At 45.2% G+C, this 17,048-nt stretch overlaps 1 protein-coding gene across 4 annotated transcripts in view; it reads left to right on the forward strand.

Moving 5' to 3' along the window:
• NEK6 (NIMA related kinase 6) overlaps window positions 1-17,048 on the forward strand; it is a 116,145-nt gene that overhangs the window by 87,852 nt on the left and 11,245 nt on the right. For all 4 annotated transcript variants that reach the window (XM_072123250.1, XM_072123253.1, XM_072123252.1 and 1 more), the window contains 2 exons: window positions 4,123-4,230; window positions 8,597-8,691. In XM_072123250.1, coding sequence (XP_071979351.1) covers window positions 4,123-4,230; window positions 8,597-8,691 — 203 coding nt within the window. The remainder of the gene's footprint in view (window positions 1-4,122; window positions 4,231-8,596; window positions 8,692-17,048) is intronic.

The raw sequence follows: 17,048 nt of genomic DNA on the forward strand, positions 1-17,048 counted from the left end.
GTGATAACTGTTATAGCTGATCAATGTAGCCTAGGACTAAAGTACAATAAATTACCAATATCGAGAGGTCCGTTTGTAACTAGGGGTCGTATGTAAGTCGAGTGTTCTTAAGTAGGGGACCGCCTGTATACATAAATACGAAGAAAAGGCAGCACTCCAAATATATAAGTGAAAAACAGGTACCGTATATACTCGTGTATAAGCCGAGTTTTTCAGCACAAAAAATGTGCTGAAAAACCTCATCTCGGCTTATACACGAGTCAATAATAAAAAAAAAAATTAATACTCACCCTCCGGCTCTCGGAACCTCGGCGCGGGCTCCCGTTACTCGGCGGCGGCTCCTGATCCTCGGCGGCAGCTCCCGAGCCATATTGCATCAGGGAAACTAGGGATTCATATACAAGTATATAGAATGTATCTAATATACTAGAAAAGGGACAATCTATTTATAATTGGTGCGTGTTTCGTGGTTAAAAAAACTTAAATCAACTTTTTGAAATTTAATTTTGTGAAAATGTTTGCATAACACTTTCTTAAAGAAAGTCTATCATCAAAACCGGGAATGGATAAATTAGGCACATTTCCTCATAGATCCAGGCATGTGAGTGTAGTAATCGTTGTATATTTGTTATCCATGGCATTCATGATTCAACTATTAAAATTCTGCTAATGAGCCTGTAAGGTTCTGGGGGGTATTACATGAGCCCCTCCATGCGTCAACATCAAAGGCTGTTATACTGTCTCACGCTCCCCCTGCTCCCTAAGATTTCCCTCTCGCCTCAGGCAGTGGGAGGTGGAAGTACTCCTGAACAGTGTAAAAGCCTGTGAAGCCCTTTTGACTCATTAGCATGATTTTGAAAGATTATTTTAGAAGGAAGGAAGCCATGGAGGAGACACATGTGCCGCAGGTAACATCCAGTCACTTTCCCGACATACATGATGATTGAAGTCTGTCCCAGCTAGCAAAAAATTGTAGAGACAACAGGAAGCATGTGCATAATTTTATGATAAGACGTGTGCTCTGTAATTAATCAGGCATGGGGCGAGGAGAGGATACTTCACATGTTTATTCAACTGAGAAAATTGGGGAAATAAATACACAGAAATACCCAATGATCCAACTGATCCGGCCTCTTGTTTCCGTTCAGGCACGGAGGGGTAAATTGGAGCATCGCTCTTCTCTAGCACTGATCCGGTTAAGGAAAATCTTCCTCCAGATTCCTGTCTCCCTTACATCTCGTCCTGTTACCTCTGTGAACGTTTTATTTCATCCGGCCTTTGAAGCCCGGCTCTGATTGGACCTGATGAAACTGTCAGAGGGTGATGTGTTTTGATTCCTTTATGAAAGTGTTGTCACATCACAGCTGTGAAGTGCTGAATACAAAGGCTCCGATCAGAGTTTTGGATTTGTGTTGTGTTTAGGGCATTGGGACACATGGCTTCACAGAGGCGTACGTGTTTTCTCTGAAAGTTATCTGAACACGTTTGTAGTGCACGGAAGTATACGAGCTGCCTAGGAGTATCGGAAAAGTTGGATTTTTTGCTTTTTTTTTCTGGATCACTTTTATTGCTTCCCGGTAATTGTCACCTCCTGGTCTACACACAAATATTAGCTGATTATTTTTTGTACAGATCACATCACAGTTGATCAAAAATCAAATGAGACATGAGGCCTATTCAGTGAAAGGGATACATATAGTATTACTGTATTTTGGCCATATTTGGACCATTTCCTTGGCTTAGACACAGTCTATAAGGATCATGTAATTTACTTTTTGTACCAATTGACACCCTATGGTATTTTTTATTTTCAATTGCATAGATAGGCTAAAGCTTTTTGTGGAAGCAATGCAGAAACCTTCAACATTTCAGTCCCAAAAACCACAGGCATTGAACACAAGGCCATCAGGCCAAAATTGGGCAGCGGCCTTTTGTTATCCAGACTGTCTCCATTTCCCTGTCTCTATGCTGCCCTTGTCTGGAGAGCAGCATAGGACCTTGGATACTTCAATACTTACCTTTCTATGTTCCCCTGAAATTGCAGCGTTCTTCTCCTTTGTGTGACAGCTGCACATAGCTTAGAAGCTGATAGACGTGATGATGTTATTCAGTGTCGCTTACAGCTGTCACACAATCGTGGATGGTGTTTTCCATTTAGGGGAAATGCATTGTGATGGGGGGGGGGTGCTTAAAGGGCGCATTGTGACGCTGCCGACCTCCCCGGACCAGACTATGGCTGACGCTGCCGACCTCCCCGGACCAGACTATGGCTGACACCGCCGACCTCCCCCTTCATACTAGACTATGGCTGACGCCTCCCAAACCAGCCTATGAACCCAGATGGTTGCTGTGTTGGATAAACTTGCAGGTTTTTTTATGTTATTTATTTATTTTTTGTTTGGGGGGAACACTTTAAATTTTTCTCCTTTTTTAAGATTTCATTTGTGTATTTGTAAATTCTATGTGTCCCCTGCTGTTCTTATGGTAACGTCCCTTAGGATCACTGTTATGAGTTATCTGTATATACAGACATGCAGAGAGGATGCACATCTCTGCTTAGGTAATCCCAGTGATGTTATATCAGTGATGTCACAGGATCTCCCTGCAGGCACAGCACTCCATATGACAGTGGATTTGTACTGGCGTTAAAGTGACCTGTGGTAGGGGGCACATATTGGCCATGTCGGTGTCTCAATGTGTACAGCTTTGTGGTTGCCCTCAAAGGGCTGATGTTAATGGCAATGCTTTATACATGTAACTACTAAACAATTTGCTTACCTTTTGAGGAGTAAATCCATGTTAAAAAGGCAACTACGGGGCCAAAATGGCCCCCCGGGGGAAATGAGTTTGACGCCCCTGCCATAGACTGTGTGGCTTCACCTGAGCCACACAGGCCCACGAAGTATCAAAGGGAATGGCAAATGAAGTATTACATTCAGGCTTCATAAATGATGACTCAAATAAAATGATTCAGATACATTCAGGGTTATGATATTTTACTTTCCCAGAAATGCAAAACTAAGAAATGACTACACATTTCACCAGAAGAGAACACAAGGGAGATGAGACAAGCGAAGTAAATTTTTTTTTAAAATCTTTTCTCAAAAACTGATTTAATTGAACCCCCACATGTTCTTTTAAATAGTGAAATACTGTAATGGACCGACAATATTTACCAAACCCCTCATTGCTGTTATTTTTCTACACTAGCTTTATATTTGGGCCTAAAAGTAAAAAAGTGGTAAGGCATTCTGAACAAAAGGTTCATAGGTCACATGGATGGATCTTCACATTTCCATTTTGTTCTTGCCAGGGTCGACTCCAGGTTTTAGTAGGCCCCTGGGTGGCTGAGGCCCAGTGGGCCTCTTGCGTGGCAGCATTAAAAGTTAAGAAACTAAAGCAGTCTCCTGTTCCCTAGTTTATCATACCAAACAGCCCTCTCGTGGACAAGCCCCCCAATGGATTCCTTATGTACAACCCTATGTGTTCCCCCCCAATAGCTCTGGGCCCCCTGGGACTTGCCCAGGTATGCCCAGTGCTGGCGCCGGCCCTGGTTCTTGTATCCTATAGTAGTGTAAAGAGCACTTTGGTGTTTTTGTGAGTCTAAATACAATGGGGGAGATGTATTATCTGGTGTAGACAGTTTGATACATCTCCACCAATGATTTGCTGTAAACAAATGTAAACGATATTGGGATGAATGCAAATACCACACGTAAATGCAGCCCACAAAAGGTAGTGGTCAGATTTATGATATGGCCTCTGATGGCTGGCCTATTACATACATATACTGGTATTATGGTGGTAGTTGCTTTAAAGAGGGTTCATTCACACTGAAAAAAATGTCTTGAGGCTTATTGTATAGAAACCTATGGCAAAAACCCAAGGCACAGTCTTGACTTTCTGCCATGGATTCCATAAGGCATTAATGAGTTCTGAGGCAATAGAACCCTTTACCAGTCAGAATTTGTAAATTTGGCAGTAGTGGGTCTGGGCTGCGGTATCAACATGTATTCTCCAATTTTTATATTTGATTTATTATTGTTTATGAATATATTAAATGTTATGTAGAATATATACAAGAGGCCATAAGAAACTCACCTCTCACTTGTGTCTCCGCAGATATAAAGCCTGCTAATGTTTTTATTACGGCTACTGGAGTTGTGAAGTTAGGAGACCTTGGGCTTGGTCGCTTCTTCAGTTCCAAAACCACCGCAGCACATTCCTTGGGTATAGTATTATATATATTTTTTGTCTTTTAAGCATCAATATCTTCTATGTCTCGCTATAGGGAAAACTTAAAACTGGATGACATCAAATACTTTCGTCCCCATGCTGCATACTTATGGCCTATTATTTTAGTCATATTTTCAGCTATATTTAAAAAAAAAAATCTGAACCTCATACACGCTGACAGCAGGGTATGCCATATGAGACTTGAGGGCCTCATACAGTTACATCAGGAGCTTAGTCCGTGAATACAATACTGATTAGACATGGGTAGGATTGGTATGTAGTAACTTATAGTCGATGAACTGCTCTATAACTTCATTGTGATGTCTCTTGGCTCTGACCTGTTGCTGCAGATGTCTTCAGCTCCTTGTAACATGTCCACACTGTGCTCCTAAACATATGAAGGTTACTTACAGTATAGCATCCCCTGGATAAAACTTTATCACATGCTATGTTACCAAGCAATATATAGCCTTACACCACAGCTGACCACGCTACACCCCCCCCCCTTATGTATTATATATACCCTTTACACACCCAACTGATTTTGCAGATATATATATTATGCCTGTGAAGTAAATTATATAGCTCTATCCTGGCCATTACATGATAAGAATAAACCAGAAAAATGTTTTCCCACCCTGATTCAATTAGGTATCATACCCCCCTAATGTTGTTATAATCAATTGTACTGGTGTCATTAAAAAACTGCTACAATTGATAATTTGTCTCTTCTTTTTTAATATTTGAGTAGCTTGTTTTTGTCTCATCGAGTACTAAAGCTAAATAATGGACTACTTGGCACCAGTCCCCCAATGTAAATCATGTAACACATGCCACTCTTTCTCAATGAAATGCATTTCAGGGAAAGCACATATGTGATCAAGCCAAACCCCTCCCCATTGTCACAATTGAAACACAATGGGGCTCATTAACAAAGGGTCCGCGGAGCGCATTTTCGTCGGGTCTCCCGGCTATTTCCGCTTTGAGCCGCATCGCGTCGGGGATTGTGTCGCACACAATCAAATTTTGGCGCCTCAGCGCCGGCTTGCACGCGACAGAAGTCAGGGGGCGGGCCGTCGGAAAACCCGACGGATTCGGACAACGTGCAAGATTTAACATTTACAATTGTGTCACAAGACCCGCACTTACAAGCACCAGCGGGAAGAAGAAGGTGAACTCCGGCGGACCTTGGCGCGGAAATGACCGATGCAAGAACTTGGGCACACGATCTTCATGAATCGCGCCAGACTTCATCCTCGTTGGACCATCAGAATCGGGGATCGCTACAAGGCCAGGCAAGTAAATTTGCCCAATGTGTGAACACGGCCTTACAGAGAAGTTAACTGAGCCTAACCCGTTGCTTATCCTTGTCCCAGTATTTGAGCGGTACCGATCTAGCTCCCTCTATGGTAACCTCTACACATGGGGCTCTGCTGCCTCTTATTGTATACTGCTCTATCTGCACATGATATTAAATACATATTTCTATAAAACAAAGTGGGGAAAAAAACACATCAAGCCCTATTAAAATCATGTCAGGCGGAATGAGCCCAAAATATGATTGTGTCCATGTAAGGATGAGATGTCCTGCGACAGCTGCACTTATTATATTAATGAGAAGGAGCCGGGATTCCACAAGTCATAGTCCCTGTATCCCCACACATCAGTCAGGGCAGTAATCCAGGCCGATATGAAAGGGGTAACTCCTTGATGGCTGTGTAGCCATGCAAAGATCTACAACAATGCGCATTTATTAACATAATGTAGAGACAAAACACAATGTAATGCACAAGCATCACAAGGATATCACACTAATGCATAACCCCATACATGTGACAAACCGGGCCTTTTCTGCCTGTTTTCCTTATGTGGTGATTTGGGGTCATTTTATTATTATCAGAGGCTGTTTTGCACTGCATAAAATATACACATGCCCTGTGATACAGATCAGTGATTTATAATATCTGTATCATAGTGTATTGTACATAGAGCAAGGCAGCATGTTATAGAGCAGGAGGAGCTGAGCAGATTGTACATAGTGCCCTATCTGCAGGCAGCATGTTATAGAGCAGAAGAAGCTGAGCAGATTGTATACAGTTTCCTATCTACAGGCAGCATGTTATAGAGCAGGAGGTGCTGAGCAGATTGTATACAGTTTCCTATCTGCAGGCAGCATGTTATAGAGCAGGAGCAGATAAGCAGATTGTGAACAGTTTCTTATCTACAGGCAGCATGTTATACAGCACAACTGACTGAGCGTCTCCTGCTCTATAATATGCTACTTGCAGATGGGACACTATGTCCAATCTGCTCAGCTTCTCCTGCTCTATACCATGCTGCCTGCAGATAGAACACTATGTACAATCTGCTCAGCTCCTCCTGCTCTATAACATGCTGCCTGCAGATAGGACACTATGTGCAACCTGCTCAATACCATGCTGCCTGCAGATAGAACACTATGTACAATCTGCTCAGCTCCTCCTGCTCTATAACATGCTGCCTGCATATAGGACACTATGTGCAACCTACTCAATAACATGTTGCCTGCAGATAGGACACTATGTACAATCTGCTCAGCTTCTCCTGCTCTATAACATGCTGCCTGCAGATAGGACACTACGTACACTCTGCTAAGCTCCTCCTGCTCTATAACATGTTGCCTGCAGATAGGACACCATGTACAATCTGCTCAGCCCCTTCTGCTCTATAGCATGCTGCCTGCAGATAGGACACTTTGTACAATCAGCTCAGCTCCTCCTGCTCTATAACATGCTGCCTGCATATAGGACACTATGTGCAACCTGCTCAATAACATGTTGCCTGCAGATAGGACACTATGTACAATCTGCTCAGCTTCTCCTGCTCTATAACATGCTGCCTGCAGATAGGACACTACGTACACTCTGCTAAGCTCCTCCTGCTCTATAACATGCTGCCTGCAGATAGGACACCATGTACAATCTGCTCAGCTCCTTCTGCTCTATAGCATGCTGCCTGCAGATAGGACACTATGTACAATCAGCTCAGCTTTTCCTGCTCTATAACATGCTGCCTGCATATAGGACACTATGTGCAACCTGCTCAATAACATGTTGCCTGCAGATAGGACACTATGTACAATCTGCTCAGCTTCTCCTGCTCTATAACATGCTGCCTGCAGATATGACACTACATACACTCTGCTAAGCTCCTCCTGCTCTATAACATGCTGCCTGCAGATAGGACACCATGTACAATCTGCTCAGCCCCTTCTGCTCTATAGCATGCTGCCTGCAGATAGGACACTATGTACAATCAGCTCAGCTTTTCCTGCTCTATAACATGCTGCCTGCAGATAAAACATTTTGTGCTCAGCTCCTCCTGCTCTATAACATGCATCTAGTGGATATGACTGTGTGCCTTTTAAGATGAATAGAAGTGGCTTAATCATTTAAGTAAAGAATAAATTCTTATTTCGGTTTTGTCAGCAGAACATTTGTGTCATTATCTTTCCATTCTTCCTATTGGATTATTTAGCTGTACCTGTCACCCGGTGCTTGTGGGAATAACCTGGGTTTATCGGCAGCTTAATGCTGCAGGTTTTTCTATTGTTGGTGGTTGTGGCCGTGTATACAGCGTGTACACCTCAGCCAATATCCGCATCTGACGGAAACAAATGAATCATTTTGTAATGGCAATATGGCACCTAGAGCCGTGGCTTATCGTCATTTAATTACCCTAGAAGAGATGCTAATGCCCCACAGGGAGTAATTATGTGGCGGGTAGCTGTGAACCACTCGCCGGAGAACACGGGGATACATGTGTCGTGTCGCCTGCCCCTCTGGTTACATGTACGACAGTGGTAGCGTGCAGACATTTGTCCATCATGTGTGCTAATCCTTCTCATAAATATGGATGTTATTGGACTAATGAGCGTCAGTCTTGTCAGCCACTTCTTTATATTCTCCACTGATCCCACACACATTTCGAGAAGCTCAGCCTCCCCCAGACTTGGATCAGTGAGCATGGAGTCCCCCATAAATCCAGCTCCCCTGGGCTCTCTGATCTACCTAAGGTTTTGTGTGTGTGTGTGTGTTTTTTTTTCTTTACCATCTTTTCCTGGAAGTGTAGCATTTGTTATGCTGCGGCGCTATTGTGCTCTGACCACTATTATTTGCCTGGTTGAAGCTGACATTTGTTTTTCCATACATAACACGGTCAGTTTACTCTTCTATATAATGATGTTGTAGAAGGCAGAATAATAGCAGAGATGTTTATTCTACAATGTCTTCTCTTTCATATCACTTCTTCTACATTCCGCTGTATTCATTACCCTGGGAATTAATGACTTTTTGTGTTGATTTTTTTTATTTTATTACAGTGGGAACACCTTATTACATGTCCCCAGAGAGGATACATGAAAATGGCTACAATTTCAAGTCTGATATTTGGTCTTTGGGATGTCTCTTGTATGAAGTGAGTATTTCCAACGATTCGGAATTCTGGTCATTTTACTAAAAATCTAAATTATAGCCCACGTCTATGAAGAACAGCCATGTACAGTTTTTTTTTTTTTTTTTTTACTGCACTAAATCCATTGCTTTTTAATAAACCTGATGGTGATGTCCATTTTTTTTAATGGATCGTGTGTCCATTGGTAAAAAGTAGTGCATGTCCTAGTCTGAACCACTGTCACTGACCGGTGTGTGTACGATAGAAGTCGGTGGGTCAGGGGAAAAATAAGGCGTAACAATGATGCCATTCTAGGGGCGTCCGTGATAAACAAATTTTTAGTACAATACAATTTTGAAATCCAGCATCAAGGATGAAAAGGATTTCAGCTGGATGCAATGTGTCCATTAAGAACGGACACAGGAAAAGAAAACTCCTAGATCCAGGCAGTGCGACAGTGGTAATCTTCTTATATTTGTTATCCATGGATTCCTGCTATCTAAAATTATACTGTTGTGCCAGATGGGATTCTGTGGGTGTTACCATAGCTCCTCCGTGCTGCAGCTTCATATGCTGTTACACTGTGCAGGAGCAAATTGCCCCTTCCACTGTATGAAATTACATCAGGGAGAGGAGAAGTGCTGGTGGAGCTGTGGAGGAGACAGTGTAACAGCCTGTGAAGCTACAGCACATCTGGTAACACCCCCAGGAGTCTCAGGCTCATTAGCATAATCGTAAAAGTGGATATTAGAAGGAGGCCATGGATAACAAATATAAGAAGATTACCGCAGTGACAGTGCCTGGTTTGTCGTGATGGATTTCCTTTCAGAATAAAAGGATAGATTCTAGGGTCTAAAAGTTAGATAATGCAAAGTTAGACTACACTGTCCTGCAATGCGCCAGGTTTATTGAGGTTTTAATTAATGAATCTCCATCAATTAAAGTTATAGGACTGTTATGCTCAATTTGTTCTTGGTCAGTATAGTAGAATTAGTCCATTGATGTATAAAGTGGCTAGAGGATTATATAGGACACCTGGGTATATACAGAATTACAGATTGGTGACTGGGTGACCGCTTGACAAGTCCAAAATGTCTACTTTCACTTCTAGTAGTAAGTTAAGCTCTACAGCAAAATCTGTTGGCAAAAAAAAAAACATTTTCCAGTATTTTACTGCCCCTGTCTTGGTAGCCATAAGAATATCACACTGTGCAGCTCCTTCCACTGACTTGTGTGTTACCCCACCCTCGTCACCACAGGAGACCACCCCAGCACCAGCATAGACACTTCTTCTTCTTCCCCTTTATTGGCGCTGAGATGTTATAATAGGCTGATGTTTGCATGTTAAATGCTATATGGCTGTAAGTGAAATCCAGATGGTGATGTACAAGCCATGCAGCTGTTCCACGTAATTGCACCTAACACGTTTCATGACTAATCTGTTTGTACAACACTCAGCTTTCACCTATAAAGAGCTCTCATCTGTTACGGGTGGGGATTAGAAACAAGGTCTTTCAGTGTGGCTCCTATTTTACATTTTGGGTTGATTTTGCGTGCATTGGATTGTATGTATGATTGTCGGGGAGCGGACTTCCTCATCAGTGTCAGACATTACCAAAAGTCAATCTACTAAAGGGGTGGGACAGTACCTCCTGAGCGGGGTGACACGGCCTACAAAATAATCATTCTAGAAATCTGAAACAGAACTCATTATCTTTCCTCCACTTAAAGCATCTCTCCCACCAGATCTATCCATCACAAGTCAAGGCTCCACATACTCCCCAAAAGTCCACTGCCTCGGAGTCACATTTGCTATAGCTTTGTCTTATCCTTTTAGCCCCAGACCCTCACTTCAACCTGCCGCCTCCACCTCGAGAACATCTTTCACATCCGATCCTTTCTCAACCGGGAGTCTACAAAATTGCTAGTCCATGCCCTCATCATCTCCCACTTGGACTACTGCAGCATTCTACTCTGTGGTCTCCCACTAACTCTATTAAGACCCCTGCAATCCAGGTATTGCCTCCTGCAGAGAGGTATTCCTGCAACATTTAGTTATCCTCTAATCACAGGGTGGGTATAATTTTTTGGTCTGGGGGGGGGGGTCCAGTGTTGGGAACCCCTCATATCACGCAAACTTCTCTATTCATCCCCATGGTACAGTGTGTAAATGTGTAACCAGCTTTTCGATTCATTCATGGGTACAACAGACCCTTTCTTGTGGTCCATGGAGTTGCTACCAATGAGACCCCCAAGATCAACACGATATACTGTATAAGACACCACTGCTTGCTCCCTCATGTTCTGCTCAGTCAGGACACCTCCTGCTCTATAACATGCTGCCTGGAGGCAATTTACTCAGCTGACAAGCTTCCTATTAATATTCCTATTAGTAGTTTGCTACCTGTCCTAGTATTATATTCCTGTGCTGCACATGCAGGTTGCAGTGATATCCTCGCTCTGCCTTGATGGCATTTGCTGGGTTAATCCTCTTCAGTGTCTGAACACAGCGCTGCTTCTTTTTTCATCTACTTCACTCTAATAGACATTATTACATTTCCCTGTCATTCCCACAAGCTCCACAGCCAGTCGCAAATTCTTAATAGCATCCCCCCTACTCCTTAGCCTGACATGTTTTCTGAGATTTGGGGGGGTCTGTCATCTAGATAAATCAGCCGAGATAAAAATAAGTTTTCCCCTGTCTTGCTACAAGCGATGCCTTTATTGGCCTTAACAAGACGGGCAGTGGACGCCAAAACCGCAGCGTTCCCTAATTTCCCCTAACCAGCCGCGTGAGTGGTGGGCCCATTTATGTTTGGGTATCTGGTCGTTCAGCTGTAATTGTTCTAATCAAAATGTCAAAATGTAGCCCCGGTCCGGCATCACAAACACTTATTAGGGAACCACGGAGAACGCCTCAAGTCTCTGTCTCCCCTCCACCCTAAATACTCGGCGATCTGAGTCACAATTTATGAGGCTTTCCTTTTTGAGGTTTAGGTCTCTACGTTCAGCCAGATCAAAGCGAATGTAAGAAGGACCACTGGTGACTTTTCTCTCGCTGCCTGGACAAAACTTGGGATCATTTAGAACGGTGATGTGATGGTATTCATTCACCCCTTCACTCCCAGGCTAAACAGGACCCACATCTATTTGGGCTTCTGCAGTTACTTTCTCCCATAGTAATAAGATCAAGACAGATTACAGTCCAGTCTTTGAACACGCTTCGTGTCTTAATGTCCCACATCAGTGAGCACACAGACGTATATAACCGGAGAATGAGATGGTTCACCTGCTCTGCCCTCCTCCTACATCTCTATCCGTGACCCTGGTCCCTTTATAAATCCAATGTGGCATAAAGACCACAACACGAAGGTGACCAAGTCCACCAAAACATCCACAATAGTAGAGATTTCTAATGCTGCTCAAATCCTATGTGGCACAGCCCATCCCCAGTCTACAAACAGACATAGTGGGGCTCTTGGCAAAACTAAAAGTGGGGCCCCAAAATAGAACTATTTTACGACCTGTCACAGTCAGTAAGAGGCTCCTTTAGCCCTGCACAGTGATGACACTTTGTAGTTACAAGCAGTAGTAGGTAAGTATCTGTAATATGGGACTGTAGGGGAATTTTATAGGAGATTAGTGATTAATAGACAGATTAGTGAAAGAATAGCTAGATAAGAGATAGATATGTATATAGATAGATATGAAATAGACAAATTTTAGGAGATAAATAACTAGACAGATAGATATATAGACAGGGGATAGATCATTAGCATGTACAACCGGGCATTCAACCAAGGGGTATTAAAAGAGAAATACAGGCGGTCCCCTACTTAAGAACACCTGACTTACATACAACCACTATTTGCAAACGGACCTCTGGATGTTGGTAAATTAATTTACTTTTGCCTTAGGCTACAATAATCAGCTGTAACCGTTATTAACTGTGACTGTAATTAAGCTTTATTGTTAATCCCGGTTCTTATGACAATCCAACATTTTTAAAATCCAATTGTCACAGAGACCATAAAAAATTTGGCTGTGGCTACAATAGTAAAATATACAGTTCTGACTTACATACAAATCCAACTTAAGAACAAGCCTACAGAACCTATCTTGTATGTAACACGGGGACTGCCTGTACATCCCATGCCCACAAAAGTCCACATGTAAAGGGGGCCTGGGCAAACAGGGGGCCCTTTCCATTTGGTGTAGAGGATGCCCCCTGTCTATGGTGATGGTAGACCCTCCTCTCCTCTAGGTTCATAGGATGTGCCATGTCTATGGTGATGGTAGAACCACCTCTCCTCTAGGTGTAGAGGATGTCCCCTGTCTATGGTGATGGTAGAACCTCCTCTCCTCTAGGTGTAGAGGATGCCCCCTGTCTATGGTGATGGTAGAACCTCCTCTCCTCTAGGTGTAGACGATGCCCCGTGTCTATGGTGATGGTAGAACCTCCTCTCCTCTAGGTGTAGAGGATGCCCCCTGTCTATGGTGATGGTAGAACCTCCTCTCCTCTAGGTGTAGAGGATGTCCCCTGTCTATGGTGATGGTAGATTCTCCTCTCCTCTAGGTGTAGAGGATGTCCCCTGTTTATGGTGATGGTAGAACCTCCTCTCCTCTAGGTGTAGAGGATGTCCCCTGTCTATGGTGATGGTAGATTCTCCTCTCCTCTAGGTGTAGAGGATGCCCCCTGTCTATGGTGATGGTAGAACCTCCTCTCCTCTAGGTGTAGAGGATGTCCCCTGTCTATGGTGATCGTAGAACCGCCTCTCCTCTAGGTGTAGAGGATGTCCCCTGTTTATGGTGATGGTAGAACCTCCTCTCCTCTAGGTTCATAGGATGCCCCCTGTCTATGGTGATGGTAGAAACGCCTCTCCTCTAGGTGTAGAGGATGCCCCCTGTCTATGGTGATGATATAACCGTCTCTCCTCTAGGTGTAGAGGATGTCCCCTGTCTATGGTGATGGTAGAACCTCCTCTCCTCTAGCTGTAGAGGATGTCCCCTGTCTATGGTGATGGTAGAACCTCCTCTCCTCTAGGTGTAGAGGATGCCCCCTGTCTATGGTCATGGTAGAACCTCCTCTCCTCTAGGTGTAGAGGATGTCCCCTGTCTATGGTCATGGTAGAACCTCCTCTCCTCTAGGTGTAGAGGATGTCCCCTGTCTATGGTGATGGTAGATTCTCCTCTCCTCTAGGTGTAGAGGATGCCCCCTGTCTATGGTGATGGTAGAACCTCCTCTCCTCTAGGTGTAGAGGATGCCCCCTGTCTATGGTGATGGTAGAACCGCCTCTCCTCTAGGTGTATAGGATGTCCCCTGTCTATGGTGATGGTAGAACCTCCTCTCCTCTAGGTGTAGAGGATGTCCCCTGTCTATGGTGATGGTAGAACCGCTTCTCCTCTAGGTGTAGAGGATGACCTCTGTCTATGGTGATGGTAGAACCTCCTCTCCTCTAGGTTCATAGTATGCCCCCTGTCTATGGTGATGATAGAACCTCCTCTCCTCTAGGTGTAGTGGATGCCCCCTGTCTATGGTGATGATAGAACCGTCTCTCCTCTAGGTGTAGAGGATGTCCCCTGTCTATGGTGATGGTAGAACCTCCTCTCCTCTAGGTGTAGAGGATGTCCCCTGTCTATGGTGATGGTAGAACTTCCTCTCCTCTAGGTGTAGAGGATGCCCCCTGTCTATGGTGATGGTAGAACCGCCTCTCCTCTAGGTGTAGAGGATGCCCCCTGTACATGGTGATGGTAGAACCTCCTCTTCTCTAGGTGTAGAGGATGTCCCCTGTCTATGGTGATGGTAGAACCACCTCTCCTCTAGGTGTAGAGGATGTCCCCTGTCTATGGTGATGGTAGAACTTCCTCTCCACTAAGCGTAGAGGATGCCCCCTGCCTATGGTGATGGTAGAACCTCCTCTCCTCTAGGTGTAGAGGATGCCCCCTGTCTATGGTGATGGTAGAATCTCCTCTCCTCTAGGTGTAGAGGATGTCCCCTGTCTATGGTGATGGTAGAACCTCCTCTCCTCTAGGTGTAGAGGATGTCCCCTGTCTATGGTGATGGTAGAACTTCCTCTCCTCTAAGCGTAGAGGATGTCCCCTGTCTATGGTGATGGTAGAACTTCCTCTCCTCTAAGCGTAGAGGATGTCCCCTGTCTATGGTGATGGTAGAGCCTGCTCTCCTCTAGGTGTAGAGGATGTCCCCTGTCTATGGTGATGGTAGAACTTCCTCTCCTCTAAGCGTAGAGGATGTCCCCTGTCTATGGTGATGGTAGAACTTCCTCTCCTCTAAGCGTAGAGGATGCCCCCTGCCTATGGTGATGGTAGAGCCTGCTCTCCTCTAGGTGTAGAGGATGCCCCCTGTCTATGGTGATGGTAGAGCCTCCTTTCCTCTAGGTGTAGAGGATGCCCCCTGTCTATGGTGATGGTAGAATCTCCTCTCCTCTAGGTGTAGAGGATGCCCCCTGTCTATGGTGATGGTAGAGCCTCCTTTCCTCTAGGTGTAGAGGATGCCCCCTGTCTATGGTGATGGTAGAACCTCCTCTCCTCTAGGTGTAGAGGATGCCCCCTGTCTATGGTGATGGTAGAACCTCCTCTCCTCTAGGTGTAGAGGATGCCCCCTGTCTATGGTGATGGCAGAGCCTCCTTTCCTCTAGGTGTAGAGGATGCCCCCTGTCTATGGTGATGGTAGAACCTCCTCTCCTCTAGGTGTAGAGGATGCCCCCTGCCTATGGTGATGGTAGAACCTCCTCTCCTCTAGGTGTAGAGGATGCCCCCTGTCTATGGTGATGGTAGAACCTCCTCTCCTCTAGGTGTAGAGGATGCCCCCTGTCTATGATGATGGTAGAACCGCCTCTCCTCTAGGTGTAGAGGATGCCCCCTGTCTATGGTGATGGTAGAACCACCTCTCCTCTAGGTGTAGAGGATGCCCCCTGTCTATGGTGATGGTAGAGCCTCCTTTCCTCTAGGTGTAGAGGATGCCCCCTGTCTATGGTGATGGTAGAACCTCCTCTCCTCTAGGTGTAGAGGATGCCCCCTGTCTATAGTGATGGTAGAACCTCCTCTTCTCTAGGTGTAGAGGATGCCCCCTGTCTATGGTGATGGTAGAGCCTCCTTTCCTCTAGGTTTAGAGGATGCCCCCTGCCTATGGTGATGGTAGAACCTCCTCTCCTCTAGGTGTAGAGGATGCCCCTGTCTATGGTGATGGTAGAGCCTCCTTTCCTCTAGGTGTAGAGGATGCCCCCTGTCTATGGTGATGGTAGAACCACCTCTCCTCTAGGTGTAGAGGATGTCCCCTGTCTATGGTGATGGTAGAACCACCTCTCCTCTAGGTGTAGATGATGCCCCCTGTCTATGGTGATGGTAGAACCTCCTCTCCTCTAGGTGTAGAGGATGCCCCCTGTCTATGGTGATGATAGAACCTCCTCTCCTCTAGGTGCAGAGTATGCCCCCTGTCTGTGGTGATGGTAGAACCTCCTCTCCTCTAGGTGCAGAGTATGCCCCCTGTCTGTGGTGATGGTAGAACCTCCTCTCCTCTAGGTGCAGAGTATGCCCCCTGTCTGTGGTGATGGTAGAACCTCCTCTCCTCTAGGTGTAGAGGATGCCCCCTGTCTGTGGTGATGGTAGAACCTCCTCTCCTCTAGGTGTAGAGGATGCCCCCTGCCTATGGTGATGGTAGAACCTCCTCTCCTCTAGGTGTAGAGGATGCCCCCTGTCTATGGTGATGATAGAATCTCCTCTCCTCTAGGTGTAGAGGATGCCCCCTGTCTATGGTGATGGTAGAGCCTCCTTTCCTCTAGGTGTAGAGGATGCCCCCTGTCTATGGTGATGGTAGAGCCTCCTTTCCTCTAGGTGTAGAGGATGCCCCCTGTCTATGGTGATGGTAGAACCTCCTCTCCTCTAGGTGTAGAGGATGCCCCCTGTCTATAGTGATGGTAGAACCTCCTCTTCTCTAGGTGTAGAGGATGCCCCCTGTCTATGGTGATGGTAGAGCCTCCTTTCCTCTAGGTTTAGAGGATGCCCCCTGCCTATGGTGATGGTAGAACCTCCTCTCCTCTAGGTGTAGAGGATGCCCCTGTCTATGGTGATGGTAGAGCCTCCTTTCCTCTAGGTTTAGAGGATGCCCCCTGCCTATGGTGATGGTAGAACCTCCTCTCCTCTAGGTGTAGAGGATGCCCCTGTCTATGGTGATGGTAGAATCTCCTCTCCTCTAGGTGTAGAGGATGCCCCTGTCTATGGTGATGGTAGAATCTCCTCTCCTCTAGGTGTAGAGGATGCCCCCTGTCTATGGTGATGGTAGAATCTCCTCTCCTCTAGGTGTAGAGGATGCCCCCTGTCTATGGTGATGGTAGAACCTCCTCTCCTCTAGGTGTAGAGGATGG

This window comes from Engystomops pustulosus, chromosome 9 (genome assembly GCF_040894005.1).
Source record: "Engystomops pustulosus chromosome 9, aEngPut4.maternal, whole genome shotgun sequence".
NCBI lineage: Eukaryota > Metazoa > Chordata > Amphibia > Anura > Leptodactylidae > Engystomops > Engystomops pustulosus.